The 21,979-nt window shown below is 45.9% G+C and overlaps 1 protein-coding gene and 1 long non-coding RNA gene across 2 annotated transcripts; one reads left to right on the top strand and one right to left on the bottom strand.

Annotated features, from left to right (window-relative positions):
- Positions 1-223: 223 nt before the first annotated feature.
- On the top strand, positions 224-7,332 carry LOC118497498. The gene is made up of 3 exons (XR_004900022.1): positions 224-317; positions 1,498-1,571; positions 6,596-7,332. It is a non-coding gene; the product is annotated as an uncharacterized LOC118497498 (long non-coding RNA).
- CMTM2 (CKLF like MARVEL transmembrane domain containing 2) lies at positions 6,316-21,072 on the bottom strand. The gene is made up of 4 exons (XM_028502125.2): positions 20,607-21,072; positions 20,312-20,470; positions 7,143-7,244; positions 6,316-6,695 (listed from the first exon to the last, which is right to left on the bottom strand). The coding sequence occupies exons 1-4, from the start codon at positions 20,868-20,870 to the stop codon at positions 6,462-6,464; spliced, it is 759 nt and encodes a 252-aa protein (XP_028357926.1). The 5' UTR covers positions 20,871-21,072; the 3' UTR covers positions 6,316-6,461.
- Between the last annotated feature and the right edge of the window lie 907 nt (positions 21,073-21,979).

Below are 21,979 nucleotides of genomic sequence, written 5' to 3'. Positions count from 1 at the left end.
AAATCCTCAGTCATGGTCACCTCCGTCTCCTCACCCAGATAGCTTTGGGGGTTTCCCACCTTGGTCAGAGTCCTAGTACAGGGCAAAACGTAACTCCCTTGCTGCACTCTCCCCTGTCTCTCCTGCCCATCTGCCTTCTCGCAGTTTCTTAAACAAGCCAGGTTCCCTTCTGCCTCAGGGCCTTTGCACGAGCCGTCTGTCCCCTCTGCCTGGGTGTGCTTTCTCCTCCTCGTTGTCTGATCAGTACCTCTTCAGTCTTCTGTGCTCACAATGCAGCATCACCTCTCAGGGAAGACCTCGCCGTCCTCTCCAGCTAGGTTAGGAGGCATTCATTCACTCACTCACTCAACAGCAGGGCTAGAAGCCCAAGATGCAGGGACTCCTCAGCTTATTTTGGGGGTGTGGGTGAACACTAAATGTGTCCAGAGAGTCCTGAATAAATTTATTGCTAGTGATAGATGTCCGGCAGGTTCAAAGGGCCACCAGGCAGCCTGTGTGGCAGAAAGGACTGAGCTAGGGGCCTGCGGGAGGAGGCAGATTGTGCAGACCCAGGCCCTGGTGTTTGGGATTTACCTTGAATCCCTGGGAGGAGGCCAGCTGGAGGTTGGAACGGAGGACCACCTTGTTCTAATCTGTGTTAATTAAAATGTGGCTCAAAACTGCAGCTCAAATAGTAAAATAACCCAAGTTTTAAAAGGGGCCAAATATTTGAACAGACAATTCAACAAAGATGTATGAACACCCGATGAGCACATGGAAAGTTGCTCAACATCACGACAGCTTAGAAATGCGAATTAAGGGCACAGCAAAGTGCTACTCTACACCTATTACAATGGCCTAATGCAGAGGGACGCTACTGTTTAAGTGCCGGTGAGGGTGTAGAGCCGATGGAGCTCTCGCATGCAGCTGATAGGGTGGAGATTGTTGCAGCCACTTGGGGAAACAGTTTAGCCACTTTTAAAAAGGTTGAACAGAGGCCTGCCCTACGCCCCAGTCATTTTACTTGCAGGTATTTACCCAAGAGAAATGAAAGCGCATGTCTGAAACCAAGGCTCGTACACCAGTGTGCACAGCTCTATTTTTAATAGCTTAATGTGGAAGCCACCTGCTGGTTCAACAGGGGAAGGGATGAACTCACGGTGGGACAGCCACACGAGAGAAAGCTTCTCACCAATAAAAAGGAACAAATCATTGATAAATGTGACAACTTGGGTGCATTTTGTAGATACGATGTTGACAAAAAGGAGCCGGATTCGAAGGGTACATACTATGTGATTCCATTTTCACGAACTGCTAGAACAGGTGAAACTAAGCTATGGTGACAGAAATCAGATCAGTGGTCACCTGGGGTGGGGCAGGAGGAAACTTTTTGGGGGTACTGGGAATGTTCTTTATTTTGACTGGAGCTGTGGTTCCGTGGGGACATACGTTTGTCAAAACACTTCAGACTGTATATGGATGCATTTTATCTCATGTAATTTGCATCTCAACGCACAGAAAGCGTACAAAAAGCAAACATGGTGACAGACCCGAGTGGCAGGGAGGGCCCAGGGAGAGGGCAGGACAACCCCGTGAGTGCCCCTGCTTGAGGTGGCTGGGCACCCGGTCCACTGTCATCTTCCCACAGGCTGTGGGCTCCCTGGGGACCAGCCCCAGCCCAGCACCTGTCACACAGGATGGCACCAGGAACAGAGGAGGGTGGCTCTATTCCTTTCACGTTCCTCGTGTAAGGCATATTTTATTATTCAGGTTATAACGAACTCCTTCCTATTGGGCTTCCTTTTATTGGTTGTTGTTCCACTTTTGGCCATTAGGTGGGCTCCTGTCTAGCTAACACACTCCTTCCTTCCTTCTGCCCTCCCCGCCCCCCACCCCCCATTTCCTTATTTCTTGACCCTATGCTTCGGGTTCCCTTTGTATTCTCCCCATTCCAGCCCTAGAATGAGCCAATTCTCCAAAAACACTCTGGTGCTTTTTACTGAAGAATGGTGTTTAGAAACCAGAATCTCTCCTGGCACTTTTAATTTGCATTTTTCTAGTTATGAGTGGCATAAGCACTTAAAAAAAAGTATGTGAGAGCCATTTGCATTTACTTTTCTGAGAATAGACTTTTCACATCCTTTATTTTTTCCTATTAATTTTTGTTTTTTTAAAAATTGATACATAAAAACACATATACAGGAAATGGGTCCTTTTCCTGAAATGTTATATTTTTTCCTGATATGTCATTTGTCTTTCACTTTGTGTCTGTACCATACAGATTTTTTTCTTTTAGAATTTGCTGTTTTCCTCTTTTAATCTATAATTGTTGTAAATGACAGTAGCAGTTTTCCTCATTCTCACCATCCTCACATTTGTGGGATGTGCCTCTCTTGCTCAGGGTGTCTGCTCTTTTGCTAAACCTCTGGATTTCTATCGATAGTATTTTACTTGGGTTTTTGCTGTTTCACAGATAGAACAGGCTTGCAGTCTTTAATTTTACTCTTTAGCCCTTGCTGGTGTGGCTCAGTAGATTGAACACTGGCTTGTGAACCAAAGGGTCACAGGTTTGATTCCCAGTCAGGGCACATGCCTGGGTTGTGGGCCAGGTCCCCAGTTGGGGGTGCAAGAGAGGCAACCACACATTGATGTCTCTCTCCCTCTTTTTCTCCCTCCCTTCCCCTCTCTCTAAAATTAACTAAATAAAATCTTTAAAGTGCTCTTCATTAGGAGGAGCTATTTAAAAAAATAAAATAAATAATTTTACTACTTCAGTCTTTAAGTCTTTCTTGTTTCCTAATGAAGGCACTTAGAGCTGTAAATTTTTCTCTGAGGACCACTTTGGACGCATCCCCAAAATATTGCTCTAGTTTTTATTCATTTCTAATTAGTTTGTAGTTTCAGTTTTAATTTCCTCTTTAATCCATGAATAATTTAAAAGGGCATGTAAATATTTAATTAGATAAATTCTTGCCTATAATTTTGTGGTTAGAAATAATAAAAAAATTTATTATTTTTTATAATAAAATTAAATAGATAAAATATAATAAATAAAATTTTTATTATTTCTAACCACAAAACCCAAGAAATGCATGCAAAATTTCTAATTTTATTGTTTATTTTGTTCAGAGAATAGTTCTCTATGTTCTGCTTTTTGGAATCTTTGAGATTTTCTTTGTGTTCTAATAGTTGATATATTCATCTATGTACCATATATATCATTAATTATGTAATTTTATCCCTCTGTATACTTATACTTTTCTTACTTGATGTATTGACTTACTAAAACAGGTGTACAGGGCAGGGCAAAAGTAGGTTTACAGTTGTGAGTAGGGGAAACACAGAGTTTATGCTTGTGGTACTTGTTATTGTATTATTTCCCATAAGAACAACTGTAAACCTGCTTTCTCTCCACCATGTATTAAAGCTACTCACTAAGGTTTCAGTTGTATTACTCTGTCCCTGCATTTCTAATAGTTTTTTTTTTTTTGAAGCTCTGGTGTTAGGTGAACAAAAGTTAAGATATGTTTTGTTCGGTAGAGTATAGCAATTAAGAGCATAAGCTCTGGGTTTAAAATTTAAACTTCTGCTATTTTAACTTCTGCTAATTTAACTTCTTGTTTTCAGTTTCCCCATCCACAAAACAAGGATAATGACATTACCTCAGCCATGATTATTGTTAAGGATTAAGTGAGCTAATATATAAATATCTTAAGACAATGCCTGGCACATAGTGAGTTTTTATTAACTTAATAAAACATCTTCTCCCTATCTTTGAATTCTATTTAATATTAATTTCACCACCCCTACTTTCTGTTTGTTAGCATTAATCTGGCCTATCTTGTCTACCCGTTTCTCATGTAAGCATTTAATGCTGTAATTATCGAAGTACAAGTTCAGTTTCACAAATTTGAGATGTTTTCATTTTTGTTCAAAATCGTTTCTCATTTCTTTTGAGACTTTGCCTTTGACCCACAGATTAGTTGGCAGAGTGATGTTTAATTTCTAAACGTTTGGAGATTTTTTCAATTATTTTTCTGTTATTAATTTTCAGTTTAATTCCGAAGTATTAAAACGTACTTATGATTTAAGTCATACAGTATGGTCAGAGAACATACTTTGTATGACTTAAATTCTTTTAGATTTACTGAGGTTTGTGTTGTGATTCAGGGTATGGTTTTTGGACCTCCTGGGTCTACCCTCCCTGTTTCTCTTAATTTCTTCTAAAAGTGTCTTCTTGTCTTTTGGATTTCCTGGGCTTGATTTCCCAGCATCACTAATTGCCCATTCTATTATTCAACTTTTCTGTTAAATTTAAAAATCTTTGTCATAGTCTCCCCTGTTCCCCCCCCCCCAACCCTTGTTAGACTATTGCCCATTTTTACAGTCTCTTTGGGTTTAAAGACACAGTATCCATCTTTATTCGGAATATTCTAGTTAGGATGTTTTAGAATCTGCATTTTGACCAGATCCGTAGGTGATGACACCCCTCTCCCCGGCCATTCCCTCCCTGTGCCTGGCAGATACTCACCTCACGTAGTTTTGCTCTGAACGGGCATCTGCCTGTAGCCTGTGGTGACCCTGTCCCTGTCTCAGTCCCCTTCTTGGCGTGACAGGTGGCTGCCTCGAGTCGTGCTCAGCTCTAACCCCGCCCCGCTTCACGCCTGCTCCGCCTGGGTGTGGGAGCACTGCCCGCTTCAGATAGCCATCCCCAGGGCTGGCAGGAGTGGCCACACAGAGTGGTTTAGCAAGGTCCGCCCTCTTCCAGGGGCTTCTGAGCTCAGTCACATTTACGTTTTTAGGTGAAATTTGGGGACAATGAAATGCACGGATCTTAAGTACACAGTTATCTGTTTGATGGATGTGTGCCCCTGTGTAACCAGTCCCCCCAATGATTGACAGATGTGTACCCCTGTGTAGCCAGTCCCTCCAATGATTGACAGAGGCATACCCCTGTGTCGTCAGTCCCCCCAGTGAAGGTATAAAACATCCCCACGCCCCCCATGCTCCTTTGTAACCAACCCCTGTCCTCCACCTCCACGTGTAACCACTGTTTTCATTTCTTTCGCTACATTTTCCCCTGTGCTTGAACTTCACAGTAACGGGATCACATGGTGTAACTTCCTTTTGGGTCTGATTTCTTTCCCTCGGCACTCTGCGAGGTTCGTCATTACGGACCTTGTATCACCATGCCCCGTCACGTATCAGCAGCTTGTTTTTATTGCCGAGCAGCATTCCACTGTGTGAATGTAGCACAGTGTGTCTCCTTTTAAACATTTGGGCTCTTTTTAGCTTTTTTGGCTGTTATGAACGTTCTAGTACATCATTCCTCTTGGCTAAATATCTAGGAGGGGAATTCTGGGTCCAACGGCAGGATAGTATACATTTTTTAATTTTTTTTTTTTTTTCCTAGAATGTGAATCCTTGTAAGTGTTCCCTTTTGGTAGGGTTGCCTCACCCAGTATGGCCAGCAGGGGGTGGTGTGGGGGCTACAGGGATGGACTTGAATAGCAGAAGCACTGTGGGTGGGGCTGGTGGCAAGGCCCTGTCCCAAGTTTCCCATTTACTAGGGACCTGCTTGAGCCCCCATCTTCCCCGCCCCAATGACAGGTGGCTGCCTCTTTCTTGGCAGTGGCGGGGTGACATCTCCTCCCGGTGGAAGCAGACCCCGCCACTTTCTCGTGTTCAGGGATCCCCACCAGAGGCCCAATCTTCACGCTGGCAGCCAAGGCCCCGCTGACCCTCCTCACCTGTCTCTTGCGTCATCCCCTGCTGGGCCCACCTCCCAGGCCCACACATACGCACGCACACACAGACCTGCCCCGCGCTCCTCACGCATCAGTTTGGGCCCTCACTTTCCTCTCATGAGGGTGACTCTTGTCCTGCCAGGGTGGCTGGACCGTCCAGTGCGAGTGGGGCCCTGACCGAGGCCTGCGTGTGGGAGCCATGGCTCTGGGGCACAGCTGGGGCTGGTTTAGGGCTCACGTTCAGGTCTTGGCTGGACAGCGAAGCTGCAGGTCTGGGGCGCTTCAGTGAGGACCAAAACCGAACTGCAGAGTAAGCATCGGGCACGCCGGCATCGCCATTTCTCTCATGGCGACTACCTGGATGCTTTAAGAATATACATAAAATAGAAGTCAACACGATCACAATGCGTCCTGTCGTTTTTAGGTCTCCTTCTCCTCTGGCCCCTTTGGCTGGGCAGCACCGACAGCTGGTGTCACCCGGACTTGTGGTCCCCCAAACCCTCTGCTCCCTGCGCCTCTAGTGCCCGGAGAGGCCTGGCCCTGGCCTCACTCTCTGCACCAAAACTTTCGGGAACTTTCACTGAATTAACAAAAAATCCATTTCAAGGGAATTTCTTTTCCAAGCAGAGGTGGTTATTTAAGTGGAAAGGATCATTGAGAGGGCAAGGAAGACAGGGGAACTATGCTTTGTCGTAAAATACGCTGCCATTTCTGACAACAGGTGTCTCCCGCACGTCATTTCTTGCCTTTCTTCCCCTTCTCCCCCTTTTCCGCCTTCTCCTTGGGCTTCGCTTCTTCCTTTGGCTTTGCCGGTTTTTCATCCTCCTTTCCCTTTGCAGGCGGCTCTGGCTTGCCTTTCTCCTTTTCAGGAGGAATCAGCACGTTCCTTTGGATCTTCTTGCCTCTGAAGTGTTTTCTTTGAAGACATATGTCGATTAAAGGAAAAAATGCAGCCACACCAATAAGGACCTGGAAAACAAAAGGAGCCTTCTTATTTTTGCTTTCCAGTCTGAAGCTGTCCTAGTTCCTTCCTGGTTTCTAATTCGTAAGTATGGGCGGTTCAACAGCGCTTGTCCACCTCCAACGGCCAGAGCCCAGAGACTTAGTTCCCCTCCCCCGCCACCCTGCCATTCCACTACTGCTTTCTCTCTGGACACCTGGTGGGGCGGGCCCTTTGCCTCTGGGTCAGCAGCTACGAGGAGGAAGCTACTAGTATGGCTGGTTCCCTAGACTTCCTCTTTATTTAAATGGTTTCTCAGTTGGAAAAATGTATCAGCTTTCCTCTTAAACTTTGCCTGGGTCTCAAGATTCTGTGAAAAGGAAGGGAGCCCTGCTCTTCAAATCCGGGAAACACCCATTCTCCAAAAGAGGTGATTTCTGAGCAAATCAACAAACAGCCCAACCAGAAAGACTCACCACAGCGATGACGTAGTTCACTGGCATGGTCTTTCGAGTCCGCACAGCAAACACCGCAGCCCCCACCAGGAAGACGGCAGCAAACAGGTCGTTGAGAATGTCCTGAAACCGTGGGAGAGATGAGTGTCAGTCTGGAACAGAGCCCAGGCCCCGCTGACACCTGGCCTGGCAGAGCACACGGCTTCCTCCAGCGAGAATGATTTCCAGGCTTCTGCCTAATTTTAAATATATACACGTGTGTGTGTGTGTGTGCGTGTGTGTGTGTAAATTGTCTGGAAAAAGTCCAGCCATTGTTAACATAACGAGAACAGTTTCCTGACATTGTTGTAACCTGCAGCCAAGGAGAGTGGACTGAATTGTGCATGCGAACAGTGAGGACTTCACTGTACCAGTCAGTGGGGGCAGTAGACTCTGGTGAGTGAGCATGTGTCCTGTGTGGCTGTCTCATTCAAAATGAGTTAGTGAGTGGAGAAATGGATCTGCATCAAATTTTGCATTAAGCCTGAACATTCCTCCATGGAAACTGTTTGGATGATTCAAAAGCCTTTTGGGATGATGCAATGAGTGCAGTGCAATAAATGTGTGGCACAAACGCTTCAAAGAAGGTCGGGAATCTGTTGACAGCGATCCACATTCTGGAAGGCCTGCAACAAGCAGAACACTGAGAATGTTGAACATGTATGGGCTGCAATCAGCAAAGGTCTGTGACCAACAGCGCAAGAACCAGAAGCTGAGCCAGGGGGTTCTAAAAACTACTGTGTCCGAGGTTTTGATGCAGGATCCTGGCATGAAACATGTGGCAATATTTGTTCTGAGGCTTCTGCTACCAGAGCAGAAGGAACATCCTGCTGCAGTTGCTAACGATGTGATTCAAACCACTGCCAATGAACCAGATTTCCTCAAGAAGGTCATAGCCAGAGATGAATCGTGGGTCTACGGCTGTGATCCAGAAAGGAAGGCCCGGTCGTCCCAATGGAAGTCTCCTGGTTCTCCACACCTGAAGAAGGTGGGGCGAAGTCGCAGGAAGATCAAGACCATGTTAACTGTGTTTATTGGTTGGGAAGGTGTTGTCCATCACAAGTACACCCCTCCAGGCCAAGCAATTAAAAGGAGTACTACCTCAATGTTCTTCGTAGGTTGAGAGATGCAATATGATGAAAATGGACGCAGCTATGGGCAACTGGTGATTGGCAGCTTCAGCACAACAATGTGCCTGCTTATGCACCATGTCTTATGCAGAGTTTTTTTGGTGAAACATCAAATCACCCAGGTGACTCAGCCCCCTACAGCCCAGATTTGGCGCCCTGTGACTCCTGGCTTTTCCCAAAACTAAAATCACCTTTGAAAGGGAAGAGATTTCAGGATTGCAGACCATCAGTGAGATTCAGGAAAATATGATGGGGCAGCTGATGGTGACTGGGAGAACTGTGTGAGGCCCTAAGGTGCCTACTTTGAAGGGGACTGAGGCATCTTGTCCTGTGTACAATGTTTCTTGTATCTTGTGTCTTCTTGAATAAATGTCTGTTTTTCATATTACATGGCTGGATACCTTCTGGACAGATATATCTATATCTAATCTGTATCTCTGTCATCTATATATTTATATCTATCTATCTATCTCCATATATCTCTAATCTGGCTAGGTAGACATACCTGTGGCCCCTCAGCTGGGCCCTTTGAGTCGAGACCCAAAGCCCAGGATGTTTCATGGCTTTTTCGGGCTCCCTCCACTACCATCTCATCCCTGAAAGCATACATCTAATGGCTAGTTATGTTGGCACCCCCTTCCCTGCCAGTACTCATTTAAATAAATGCAAAACCATTTAACATATGATGTCCCTCTTGAGCACCATCCCGATCATCTTCCTGCTCTCAGGACCAGTTGCCCGCTCTGGAGCTGGGCAGGCTGCATTGCTGGTGGGCAGCTCTGTCGGACTCTGGTGCTCTCACTGGGAGATCGGCAGCTGCCTTTTCGCCCCTTGCCCCTCCCACCCCCATCTTACTTCCCAGAGGTGCCCCCGTTTGCAAGGCTGTACCACCTCCTCTATAATCAGACCTCTTTCCCATCCCTTGTGGCCTCAATCTTGCCCTTGCCCCATACTTGCTTCCCTTTACCCTGCCGACAGGGTCCTGATGTTCCCGGGGTGGGCAAAAGGGCTGCCTTCCACGTTGGCCTCCCCTCAGGCACAGTGCACCCTTGCTCCCTGGCACAGCCACACTTGTCACAGTTGGCCAAACCACAGCCACAGCCAGCTGCTTCCTCCCCCATCGCTCTTGGGGCGATGCTAGCCCAGAGCTGTGCGCCACTCATCCAGGGGACCGTTGCCGGCCCTGCAGCAATGAATGGTCGATGCCCACGCTTTCCTTTGGTTTCTAGGATGCTGTTTTCTGCAAATTGTCCTTCTCTGATCACTTTGTCTCAGGCCTTTTCTTTTCCCTTTCGGTGTTTTGAACTTTAACGCATTTCAAACAAACAAAATAATAAAACATCGCATTCCTACTCTCACTTCCACAAGCCATGAGTCACTGACATTAAACAGAGGTTAATGTCTTGCAGTATTTGCTTCAGGTCTCTTTAAAAGCAATCAATCAATCAATCCATCAATCAAACAAACAAACACAAAATAGAAGTGACCCTTGGTGAGTGAGCTGCAGTCCCACCATTCCATCCCTTTGTCTGCCCCTGTGCCTGAGGCACCCATGTACTGGAAGTCGATGGGTAGATTTTCCAAGTGTGTATTAGTACTTCCCTTAATATGTTGTAGTCATAAACAATATATACTATTTTGTGTGTTTCAAATGTTTTCATTTAAATAAAAGATATCTTCTAGCACTTGCTTTTTAAACTTTTTAAACTTGCTCAAAATTTTTGAGATTTACCCATTTGGAGATATGCAGACTGAATCCACTGATTTTACCGGAGGCATCCTACTGTATGAATAAACCAAACGGGAGGCATCAGGTGGTTCCTACTTCTCATTTAAAAAAAAAAATGTATTGTTTGACTTGAGAGAATGAGAGAGAAATGCCGATTTGTTGATGGGGATCGAACCCACAACCTTGGTGTGTAGGGATGATACTCTAACCAACAGAGCTACCTGGCCAGGCCGTGTTTCCACCCTCTAGAAAATCATTACAAACCCTGCTACAGCGAGTGCTCTGGTCTGCGCCTCGACACACATCTCCTCGGCTCGGTGTTGCCGAGACCCCCTGTACCGTGCGTGTGCCAGTTTCCCGGCATTCCAGCAACACAAAGGGGCGTCCGTTTGCCGTGTCCTTGCCAATGACCCCCCAGGATTACCGGGCTTATTTGTTTTTGCCAGTTTCAAGAGTAAAAACGCTACCTCGTTGTTGTTGGAAATTTTCAGGGCACCGGATACTAGTGAAGCATTTTTAAAAACATCTTTTAGGCATTTGTGTTTCCTGTCTATTCATATCCCTCGTTCCCCTGTTCTGTTGGCGTGTGTAAACAGTTTTGTTTATGATGTCTTCTGTTGTAAATTTTAAATTATAACAGGATGCGTAGCTCCCCTCCTCCAAGAACATCTGGTAAATATTCCATGCAACTGTTTTATAATACCTCTTCTGTTATATACCAAGTTGCCGTATGGGTGTAGGTCTGTTTCCGAGTTCTCTTTTCTATTCCAGTCTTAGTTCGCTCAGGCTGCCGTAACAAAATACCACACACTGGGTGGTTGAAACAATAGACACTTAATGTTTTCATCATTCTGGAGGCTAGAAGTTCATGATCAAGGTGCCAGAAAGTTTAATTTCTGGTGAGGGCTCTTTCCCTTGTTTGCAGATGGCTGTCTTCTCTCTCTCTGTCCTCACACGACCTTCCGATGGTGTGCCAGGTGGGGGTGGGAGAGAGAGGGAGCGGGGAGAGAAAGAAGGAACTACAGCTTTGTCTTTTTTTTATAGGAACACCAATCCAGTTGGATTGGGGCCCACCCTAGAATCTCTTTTAATCTTAATCACTACTCTATAGGTCCCATCTGCAATTGCAGCCACACAGGGGCTAGGATTTCAGCATCTGAAATTTGGGGGTACACAAATATTCACTCCATAATAACCCCATTAGTCTTTTTGTCACTCCTGAGCTAGTACCAAAGCTTTACAGCAGGGACATCAAACTCATTTTCACTGGGGGCCACACCAGCCTCACAGTTGCCTTCAAAGGGCCGAATGTAGTTTTAGGACCATAGAAATGCAACTACTCCTTAACAGTTGACCGAGAGCTTGGCGCTGCCGCCGGGTAGAAACCAGGTGCCAGGCCGGATGAAACAAGGGGGAGGGCCGGATTTGTGTTTGCCACCTGTGCTTTATAGTAATTCAGATGTCATGTGCGTGGTGAGTCTGTCCTTGTAATTCTTTTTATTCTTCCATAAGACTTTTTTTAAAAAATATATTTTATTGCTTATGTTATTACAGTTGTCCCATTGATTTCCTCCCTTTTATCCCTTTCTACTCTGCACCATCCCTCCCTCCAGCCTCCCTCCCCCTTAGTTCACGTCCATGGGCTGTACAGTTAAGTTCTTTGGCTTCTCCCTTTCTCGTACTGTTCTTAACCTCCCCCTGGCTGTTTTGTGCCTACCATTTATGCTTTCTTATTCCCTGTACCTTTTCCCCATTCTCTCCCATCCCCCTCCCTGCTGATAACCCTCCACATGATCTCCATTTCTGTGATTCTATTCCTGTTCTAGTTGTTGCTTAATTAGTTTTTTTTTTTTAGGTTCAGTTGTTGATAGTTGTGAGTTTGTTGTCATTTTCATGTTCATATTTTTGATCATTTTCTTTTTCTTAGATAAGTCCCTTTAACATTTCATATAATAAGGGCTTGGTGATGATGAACTCCTTTAACTTTACCTTAACTGGGAAGCACTTTATCTGCCTTCCATTCTAAAAGATAGCTTTGCTGGATAGAGTCATCTTGGAAGTAGGTTCTTGCCTTTCATGACTTTTGAATACTTCTTTCCAGCCCCTTTTTGCCTGCAAGGTTTCTTTTGAGAAATCAGCTGACAGTCTTATGGGAACTCTTTTGTAGGTAACTGTCTCCTTTTCTCTTGCTGCTTTTAAACTTCTCTTCTGCCTTGGCTGGTGTAGCTCAGTGGATTGAGTGCCAGACTCGAAACAAAGGGCCACTGGTTCAATTCCCCGTCAGGGCACATGCCTGGGTTGTGGGCCAGGTCCCCAGTAGGGGTTGTGCGAGAGGCAACCACACACTGATGTTTTTCTCCCTCTCTCCCTCTGTTCTTGTTTGTCTAAAAATAAAACAAATAAAATCTTAAGAAAAAATAAAATTATCTCCTCTTTAATCTTGGGTAATGTAATTATGATATGCCTTGGTGTGTACTTCCTTGGGTCCAATTTCTTTGAGACGCTCTGAGGTTCCTGGACTTCTTGGAAGTCTGTTATTTCCTTTGCCAGATTAGGGAAGTTCTCCTTCATTATTTTTTTAGCTAAGTTTTCAATTTCTTGCTCTTCCTCTTCTCCTTCTGGCACCCCTATGATTCAGATGTTAGAATATTTAAAGTTGTCCCAGAGGTTCCTAATCCTCTCCTCATTTTTTTGAATTCTCATTTCTTTATTCTTTTCTGGTCGAATGTTTCTTTCTTCCTTTTGGTCCACTCCATTGATTCCATAAGAATTTTAGAATCGCCTTGTAAAGTTCCATGAAGAACCTCTCCGAGGATGAAATCTCATTTAATTTATAGGTTACTTTGGAATTAATTGCCATCTTTATGATAGCAACTCTTCACATCTGTGAATGGTATATTTCTCCATATTTTTAGGGTTTTCTTTTGTGTCCACTAATAAAATGTTATAATCTCTATAGAAGGTCATACACACCTTTGAGCAGGTTTATTCTCAGACACCTGGTAGTCTGTGGTTTTAAATGTCTGTTTTTGAAAAGCCACATTTTCTCATTGTGTGTTGCTCATATGCATGAACACTATTGTTTTTGTCTTTGGTAACTTGTGGGACCCAGATCAACTCTAGCGGACCGTAGATTCTCTTGGGTTTTCTGTGTAGAGAATCATATGATGTGTGAGTAATGCTAGATTTTTCTCCCTTCCCAATCCATGTACCTTTTGTTTTTCTGGTCACGTTGGACTGACTCAGATCTCTGCAGAATGCTGAATAGAAGTGGGGATGGTAGTCATCTTCAAGGAAATGCTTTTAAAGTTTTACCATGAAATGAAATGTGTATTTTAGGTTTGGGTCAACACTTATTATTAAGAAAAGGAAGCTCTCTTTTTTCCTGGTTTTCTAAAAATAAGTGTTGACTATTACTAACTGGTTTTTCAGCAGCTTGTGAGTTGATGAAATGTTTTTCTTGTCTAAATGAAGGATGGCGAATTCTATTAATAGAATCTTGAAAAAGAAACCATCTTTACATCCCTGGTGGAAACCCTGCCTGACTGTGACATATTGCTTGCTTATATACTGCTGCATTCAGTTTGCTCTTTTATCGAGGATTTGATGGCCACATGCAAATAAGATAGGCCTCTAGGCTTACTTTTATTATAATGTCTGGTTTTAAGCTCAAAGCTCCAGCAGATAGCACAACATGTTATAAAGCCTTTAGAAAAAAAAGAGAGAGAAAAAAGGAACAGACCGATGGAACTCAGTATAAAATCCAGAAATGAACCCTGCGTATGGGAGTCAGTGTTTAACAAAAATGGCCTTTCAAACCAGTGAGGAAAACACGTGCTGTTCAATCTACCAGTAAATCCAGGGACAGAGTAAAACAGCGGGGTAGCCATCGGGATTTAAAGCTGGTGTCATGGTTCACACCACAGACCAAAATAACATCAGGGAATCAAAAGATTTAAATGTAAAACATTAAGCCAGTGCTGGATGGAAACATGGATGAATTATTTTATAACTTGTTTTTTTTTTAAATTTTTTTTTGTGTGTTAACTTTTGTAAGCTATATTTTTTCTAGGAAATGAACTATGTAAACTTTCCACTTTATTCACATAAAAGTTTATATTTTCCCTGTGATCTTTAAAAGCTCTTGATCTTTATACTAACATACTCTTTGTTTCTTTCTTTTAAAAAAAGACCTTGAGAAAAATTTGAGATCTATCTACTTCATTAGTCATTTCAAAGAACTAAATATTTGGTTTTATTAGTCATTACTATGGTTTTAATTTTTCTATGACATTAGTTTTAGCTCTTATTTTTGGCATTGCCTTCTTCATTCCATTGTTTTGTTTTGGTACCTTCTCGAGATGGACACTTGAACTGTTAAATTTCAGTGTTTTTTTTTTTAATTATATAGACTTGAATTTGAATTATTTAGCAGCATCCTCCAGGTAGAGTTTGCAAATACTATATATAACTAAACCCCCATATATTTAGGGAAAACATTAGGTTCCTACCCCCAAACACATGGGGATTTAGTTAAATTTTACTGATTTCTAATTATATTGCATTGAAATGAGAGAATGCTGTCTGTATGATATCAGTTCCTTGTTACTTGTTCACGTTTGCTTTGCGGTCTTATTAAGGATATAGTTTTAATGATTGTCCCAAGTGTGTTTGAAAAGAATATTTAGCCTGTTACTGTTTGGTGTAGGGTTCTACGTGTTCTGTATGCCAGAGGACCAAGCTATCTATTACTTAGGCAGGCATGTTAAAATCCCCCATTAGAGTTGCTAGTTGCCAATTCTCTCTTACAATGGAAGTCTACTTTTGTCTTTTTTATATTTGGGGGCTGTAGTGTTAGGTGCGTACAAGTTCAGAATTGCTATAGCTAATGGCCTTCTTTATATATCTTTTTAAATATTAGATTGGCATAATCAGGTATTAAAGTTATGCCATCTCTCTTATAGTTAATATTTCCCTCTCATTATTTTTTCCATTTCTTGTATTTTAATTTTTTACTGTATTTTTTGCATCACCATTTAGCCCCCCTTTTCTCCCTCTCCCCCTCAAGTCATCTCCCTGCCGTCCATGCCCATGAATCCTCTCTCCTTTCCCTCCGTCCCTCCGCCCCCAACCTCCCCCACTTCTTACAGCCTTTCTCTGCATGCCTTGTAATTTTCTATGTTGCCGGATTAATACAAATTTCGTTCTCAGAGTCCTCTGTCTTTTAAGTGAAGAATATAGTCCATTTATATTTATCATCATTTCTGATATATTTGGATATATGGGAATAGCATTTCATTTTTTCTAATTAACATACACCACACATGTTTCTTTGTATTTTTCCCTTCCATTTCACCTTTTCCCCCTCAACAGGTTTGATATCATATACCCCGGAATTATGTTCTCGATAAAAATATAGTAGAATGTTTTCATATGTTAATGTTTATGTTATCGTTGTCTATATTACAACCAAATATCACCCCCCCCCAATCAAGAACTTTTAGTTCTTATCATACACAACCACTGTGGTTTTTTTACATGTCATTATGTTGCTGTTGCTTTCATTCCCCGTGTTTTCGTGTTCTCTCCCCAAAATAAGCTATTTCTATATATTTAAAAAACCCTCTGTCTTAATGTGTACTGAAGCGAGCCTATAAGCTGACTAGGTTTTTGGCTTACAGTTTCTTTTTTGACATCGCCAACATTTCTTGGGGTTTATTTCCTCCTGAAGGACACTCTTGAGTAGTTCTTCCAGCGAGGGTCAGTGAACATGAATGTTCTTGTTCTTTGTCTGAAAGTGTCTTTATTTTACTTTCTCCGCCTCAGCCCTTCAAAGAAATTATTCCATTGTTTTCTGGCCACTGTCATTGTTGTTGAAAAATATATATAGTTTGAGCATGTATTTTTCAAGGTCAATTGTTCATGAATTGTTCTCCTGGTTTCCTATAGTTCTTCAAGCATTTTCAAGACAGTTGATTTAAAATTGTTGTCTATTAAATTTCATATCTGGCCGCTTTCAGGAATGGTTTCTATTAACTTGTTTTCTGTGCGTGGGCCTAACCTTTTTTCTTTGTTTTGTATGCCACGTAATTCTTCAAAAACTGAGAATTTTGAGTACGATAATGTCGTGACTCTGAAAACCACATTCTCCCTTCTCCTGAGGTTAGTTGCTGCTGCTTGTGAGCTGCAGTCATTTGTATGTGTAGTGACTTTTTCTAAACTACTTTTTGAAAAACTGCATGATTTACTCTTGTGTGGCCACCGAAGCCTCTGCTTCATTAGCTTGAAAGTCAGGCAGTGGTTGGACAGGCATTTCCGTAAATATCTGGAAACAAACAAATGGAAACGCTCGGCCAGTCTTGGCAGGCTGGCTTTGGGCTGTGGCGCTGCTTCAGCACTGAGGCTGTTTGCAACTCTGCGTTTCCACCTGCTGCTTGTGCAGAGCGTCGAGGTCAGCCAGAGTTGAAGGCTTAAGAGTCTTTTCCTAGAATGCAGTCAGGCCTGGGCATGTGCACGGCCTTCTAAATCCCCTGGTGCAGGGAGCAGCTTTTCATAGCTCTGACTCCTCCATGGGTCTCCTTCCCCACCCTCTGCCTTCACACACTTCTGGTCTGTCTGCCACTTGCCTCGTGTATTTTCCCTTGTCCCAGGCGGCTATGGTTAGTTAGTATATTTGCCAAGTTCTCTCTAGGAGGCCGCTTTGGCGCTGCCCTGAGTAAGCTCCAAGGCAGGTAAAACAAAGGCAAGTCTCTGGGCCAACCCCTCAGGGAGCCACCAGACAGGCCAAACCACATGTCATAGTTCTTTGAGAACAAGGTCTGTGTTGTTCCCTTTGCCACCGACCAGGAAGGTGGCCAGGAATGTGGACTGTGCTCTCTGCGACTCCCGGGAAGCTGGAGAGCAAGCGGCGGCAGGCACGGAAGGTGGAATGTCGTAACGCTCTCTTACCCAAATTCAACAGCTGATTTGTTCATTGAGCATTCCCCCTGGTTATTATACATTTTTTAAAAATGAGATTCCAGAGTTCTGAAAAAGTTGATTCTGACTGGCTTGACAGCCCGGTCATTGCTTTGACGGAGGGGTAGACTTCCAGAGTTCCTTACCCTGGCATTTTCACGTCACCCGTGAAGTCTCGAGGGTTCTCAGTTCGTATCATTTTGGGTGTTTCCTCCCCTGCCTTCTCCCGAGCCTCTTCCTCTGGAACTCCTCTTAGGCTTATGCTGGGCTTTTCCATTCCATACCCTCTGTCTCGACTTCTGTTATATTTTCTCCATCTCTCAGTGCTGTCTGTGTTCTGGGTAGTTTCTCTACATCCTTTCGTCCGCTAACTCTCCGTTGTGGTCTGATACACTTTTTAAACCCATCTAGTGACGTTTTTATTTCAATAACCATAACATGGTGGGACAGAAGCAGGTTTACAGTTGTGAGCGCACAAAACACAGAGTTTATTCTTGTTTTGTTACTTGTGAATTATTGTATGGTTTTCCATATGAACAACCATAAACCTACTTTTGCCTCACCTTGTATGTTTAATTCCGGACGTTATATTTTGCACTTCACAAAAGATCTGTCTGGCTCTGACCTGGCAGCTCGGTTGGCTGGAGCTTCGTCCCGATGTGCCGGGGTTGCAGGCCTGACCCCCAGCAGGATGCGTGCAGCGGGCCACCAGTGGAGGCAGAAATGAGCGGGAGTCAGAGTTTCTCTCTCTCTCTCTCTCTCTCTCTCTCGCTCTCGCTCTCTCTCTCTCCACCCTCTTCCTCTCTTTCCCAAATCAATGAAAAAATTACCATTCTCAAATACATCTGTCTACTCTATCCTCATAATGTCTTATTCTTTTCTTAGGGCTCTTATTTATGTCTTTAATACTTTTAAATATATTTCCTATTTTCCAACAGCTCTTCAATTGCCTTATATTTTCAGTGTTCTAATCCTCCCATTCGTTATGTTTGCCGATTCTTGATTCTTAGTCATGGGGATTTTAAGAGGAGACACTTTGTTGTTTCGAACTGTGAGTTCGCTTTTGAGAAGGCATCCCCCCACCCCCAACACCCATCCCGAGAGACTGTCCTTAGGCTTCGGTTGTGATTTCGTATTTGTTTCTGTCAAGGGTCCCATGGATAGTATATCATCAAAATATCATCAAGTTGGGGTCAGTTTTTATGCAAATTCTCAGGCATTACGTTTTCTAAGCTGCATAAGATTTCTAAGCTGAAGGTAGTAAAAATTCAAACCAAAAAAGTCCGGGCTTAAGATTTCTGTTTCTCAAGGTGGCCTTTGTTTGTTCGTTTGCTTGCTTTTTTCACTCAAAGCTCAGGCAGAGATGAACATCTCTTGTTCCATCATCTTGCTTTCTCGTTCCTCTGTGTGGGGGAAGGGCGTCTTCTCTGTCCTTTCCCTGAGGGCGTCGTCTTTGCAGGATTCTGGCTCTACGCAGGGCTCTCGGTTCTAAGTCCCCACTTTGCTTGGGGCCGAGGCCTCATTCCTGGCGCTAGGGTGGAAGCAACCCCACCCTCCGGGTTTCTGCGGTAGCACCTCACTAGCCCTCCCACCCACGCTGCAGTGGCTCATCCCGCCACTCCATTTCCCACGCTGGTGGGTCTGCCCCTTCTGTTCTTGCCAGCTCAGCCCTTCAGTTAAAGCAGCAATAGCTACATTCCCCCTAGTAGTTTAGGCGATGACTGAAGTTTAGGCAAGCGCAGCAGGAGAATTTTCAGGGTTCCCTGATTTTTCGTCTTGCTGCAACCAAAAGTGTCTTCTCTCAAACTCCTGGGTGGGGAACTTATTCTCTGCCTGTCCCTTTATTTTGTCCTCTGCTTATCCCTTTTCTAGAGTCTTATTTGGTCCTCTTCTCCTTTCTGGCTGCACTGGGGGTCCTCACATACTTCCCTGAGACTTGTGGATCCCTGGACCCTAATGACCTTTTTTTTTTTTAAAAAAAAGATTTTATTTATTTATTTTTAGGGAGAGGGGGAGGGAGGGAGAAAGAGGGGGAGAGAAACATCAATGTGCGGTTGCCTCTCACATGTCCCTTACTACTGGGGACCTGGCCCGCAACACAGGCATGTACCCTGACTGGGAATCAAACCAGTAACCTCCTGGTTGGCAGGCTGTCACTCAATCCACTGAACCACACCAGCCAGGGCCCTAATGACCTTTTTTTCATCCTTACTCAAAGATATGTTTTTATTGATTTTAGAGAAAGGAAGGGGAGAGGGGGGGGGGAGGGAGGTTGAGGGGGGAGAGAGAGAGAGATGTGAGAGACAAATATCGATCGGTTGCCTCCCATACATGCCCTGACCGGGAATCAAACCTGTAACCTAGGTATGTGCCCTGACCAGGAATCAAACCTGCAACCTTTTGATGTATGAGACAACATTCCAACCAACTGAACCACCCAGCCAGGGATAGACCCTAATAATTTTTAACAAGTTGGTAGGACAGAGTGTAGTTAAGGACTCAGATTCTACTGACAAAGCTGGGTTTGAATCTTTTTTTCCCGCCACTTCCCGGCTGAGCTACCTAGGGCAAGTTACTTGGCCATGCGGAGCCCATTTCATACGTGAAGTGAGTGAACCACTGAGCACAGGACTCTGGAGGCAAGGTGTGAATGTGCGGTGGAGAAGGGGGCCTTGGGCGAGGCGGGAGTTAGGGGTAGGTGTGCTCCGTGGCTACACAGGAAACGGGCAGGCCTTCGAGCCCTTGGGCTCCCCGTCCGGAGCCTCACGTGCACTCCTCAGGCACAGCCGCCGAAGCAAGTACTGCTGCCCTGCTCTGACCCGTGAGGACGCGGAGGCTGGAAGGGGCTGGGTGACTCGCCTCCTCCTGTTCCTTGCAGTGGAGACCGCTTCAGTGAACACGCTTTAGGGGGGTCCTCACTGGAGACCTGGGGCTGCTTTAGAAGTGGCTTTGCAAAAATAATTCTCATTCGATGTTACTGATTTATGGGAGGATTGTTTCTTTTTTCTTTGCATTCTGGGAATGGGGTGCCTTTTGGGTGGTCTCCCCAGTGGGAGCCGGCACAGGGGTTGGGGCGAAAAGGTAGTTGCTACACCTCCCCTCTGCCCAAGGAGAGTGGAGCCCCTAGGGAAGCGAAGACCTTGTGGTTTGACCATGGGGTGGGTGAGAGGCTCCGGCCCCAAGCTGGGCTTTTTTGGAGACTTTTCTGCCCCAGCCCCACCCACCCAAAGGTGCTGAGCCCATGTCTGGGAACTGACGTGGGAGGTGAGGCCTCTCTCGGGCAACACTTGCGAAGGCTCACCGGCCTGTGGCGCTCCGCGCTGCCCCGCACTTACAGTGATGGGCCACAGGATAAAGGGCATGAATCTCTGGATGGCGAAGGTGTGGATGATGATGAAAAAGGAGAAGATGGACACTTCCATGGTGATGACAAGTGTCAGGAGGGGGTGCACGGTGGTCCCGGTGAACATGACCATTGCAGCTATTAGGCAGCCCTGCCGGGAGACAGAAGCCTGAGCCGCCGCAAAGGGGTCGCCCTGCTCCCGAGCCCCTCTGGAGCCCTCTGGAGCCCGCTCCTCCCTCTCTCTGTCGTTGGGCCCCCGCCCGCCCGGGGATGCCAGGCCCACTCACCAAGCTTAGGATCTTGACCTCCGCGTGCCCCATAACCCAGAACTCTCTGTTGCTGTCCTTGAATTCCCACTTGTAGCGGCGACATCCCTTCCTGGTGCCCACTTGATCCTTGGGCTGTACCGATTTTATCTTCGGCGGCGCCTCCTCTTTCTGATCGCCCGGTTTGGCGTCTTTGGGTGGGGGCGCCGCGGCTGGGGGTGGGGGCGCCGCGGCTGGGGGTGGGGGCGCGGCTCCCTGTTTGCCCTTTTTGCCTTTGTCTGCCATATTTGCGTGGGACTCCTCAGCTTCTCACGGCCTGCCCAATTTCCCTGCTGTCCCTGGACAGGCCTGGCCTTTGAACCAGCCTGGTGCCAACTAGCTTCCTCAGAGGCCACCCTCAGCCAACGGCCAAGACCGGCTAGGCTAACGCTTAGCGCCTTTTCCGCGCGCGCGCGCGCACCCGCGCGCCCCTTCTCACTGCGCAGGGCTCGCCCACCGCACCTCGAGGCCCAGGTGTCGGCCCACCCCCCACGCAGGAGCCCCCGCCCCACCTCCGGGCCCACCCCCCAGGGGCCCACCTCCGCCCGGAGCTCCCCTCGAGGTCCAGCGCGGCCTCGCAAGGTGGCCCCCCGGGGCAGCCGTGCCCAGTGCCCCACGGGCGTACCGGCCTGTGCAGGAAAATGTAACTCGACTTGTACACAAGGCAACACGTGGAAGCAGAAGCGTTCCCGACTTAGCAGCCCTGCTTTTATGATCACGTACGGGCCGAAATGGGTGACAGAATGTGAGCTCAGTGGTGGGACGTGTCGGGGGGAGACGCAGTCCCTGGTGCTCCCGAAGGTGCCGGCAAGGGTGCCCGCGAGGGCGTCGGAGAGGGTGCCCGCGCAGGTGCCGGAGAGGGTGTGGGGATGAGCACCTCCTGGGGTTCTGGAGCGGGTTTTGCTGGGCCTGGGGAGGGACTGGTTTCGCCTCCGAATCCCAGCGCTGATTTCATGAGATCCCTCATCTTCTTGGTGACCACAATCGCATCGATGAGACACACGATCACCGCACCGAGACACAGGGACTGTCAGACACAGGACCATGTGCAGGAAGGAAAGGAGGGGTTATTCTGCAGCTCTGGAGCAACCTGTCTTCCTCATCCCCCTCCCTGGATGCGGGCTGCCTCTTGTCCCTCTCTGACCCTCCAAGGCCTGCTGTGACCCTTTCTGCTGCTCCTCAGAGAAGGAATTTTGGAAATGGTGGGTTTTGCTGCCAGTCATGGCCTCACCGGATTCCTGAGGCACAGGAAAGGACCAGAGGTGGGCACTGGCCTTAGGGGGCTCCAGGTGGGGTTGGGGTCCTGAGAAGGTGCTTGGAGGACAGAACTCTTGGGCTAAGTTTGAAAGGGTGGG

The sequence above is a fragment of the Phyllostomus discolor genome, chromosome 12 (assembly GCF_004126475.2).
Source record: "Phyllostomus discolor isolate MPI-MPIP mPhyDis1 chromosome 12, mPhyDis1.pri.v3, whole genome shotgun sequence".
Taxonomy (NCBI): Eukaryota; Metazoa; Chordata; class Mammalia; order Chiroptera; family Phyllostomidae; genus Phyllostomus; species Phyllostomus discolor.
The sequence above is the reverse complement of the archived record's forward strand: the minus strand, read 5'-3'. Positions and strand labels throughout refer to the sequence as shown.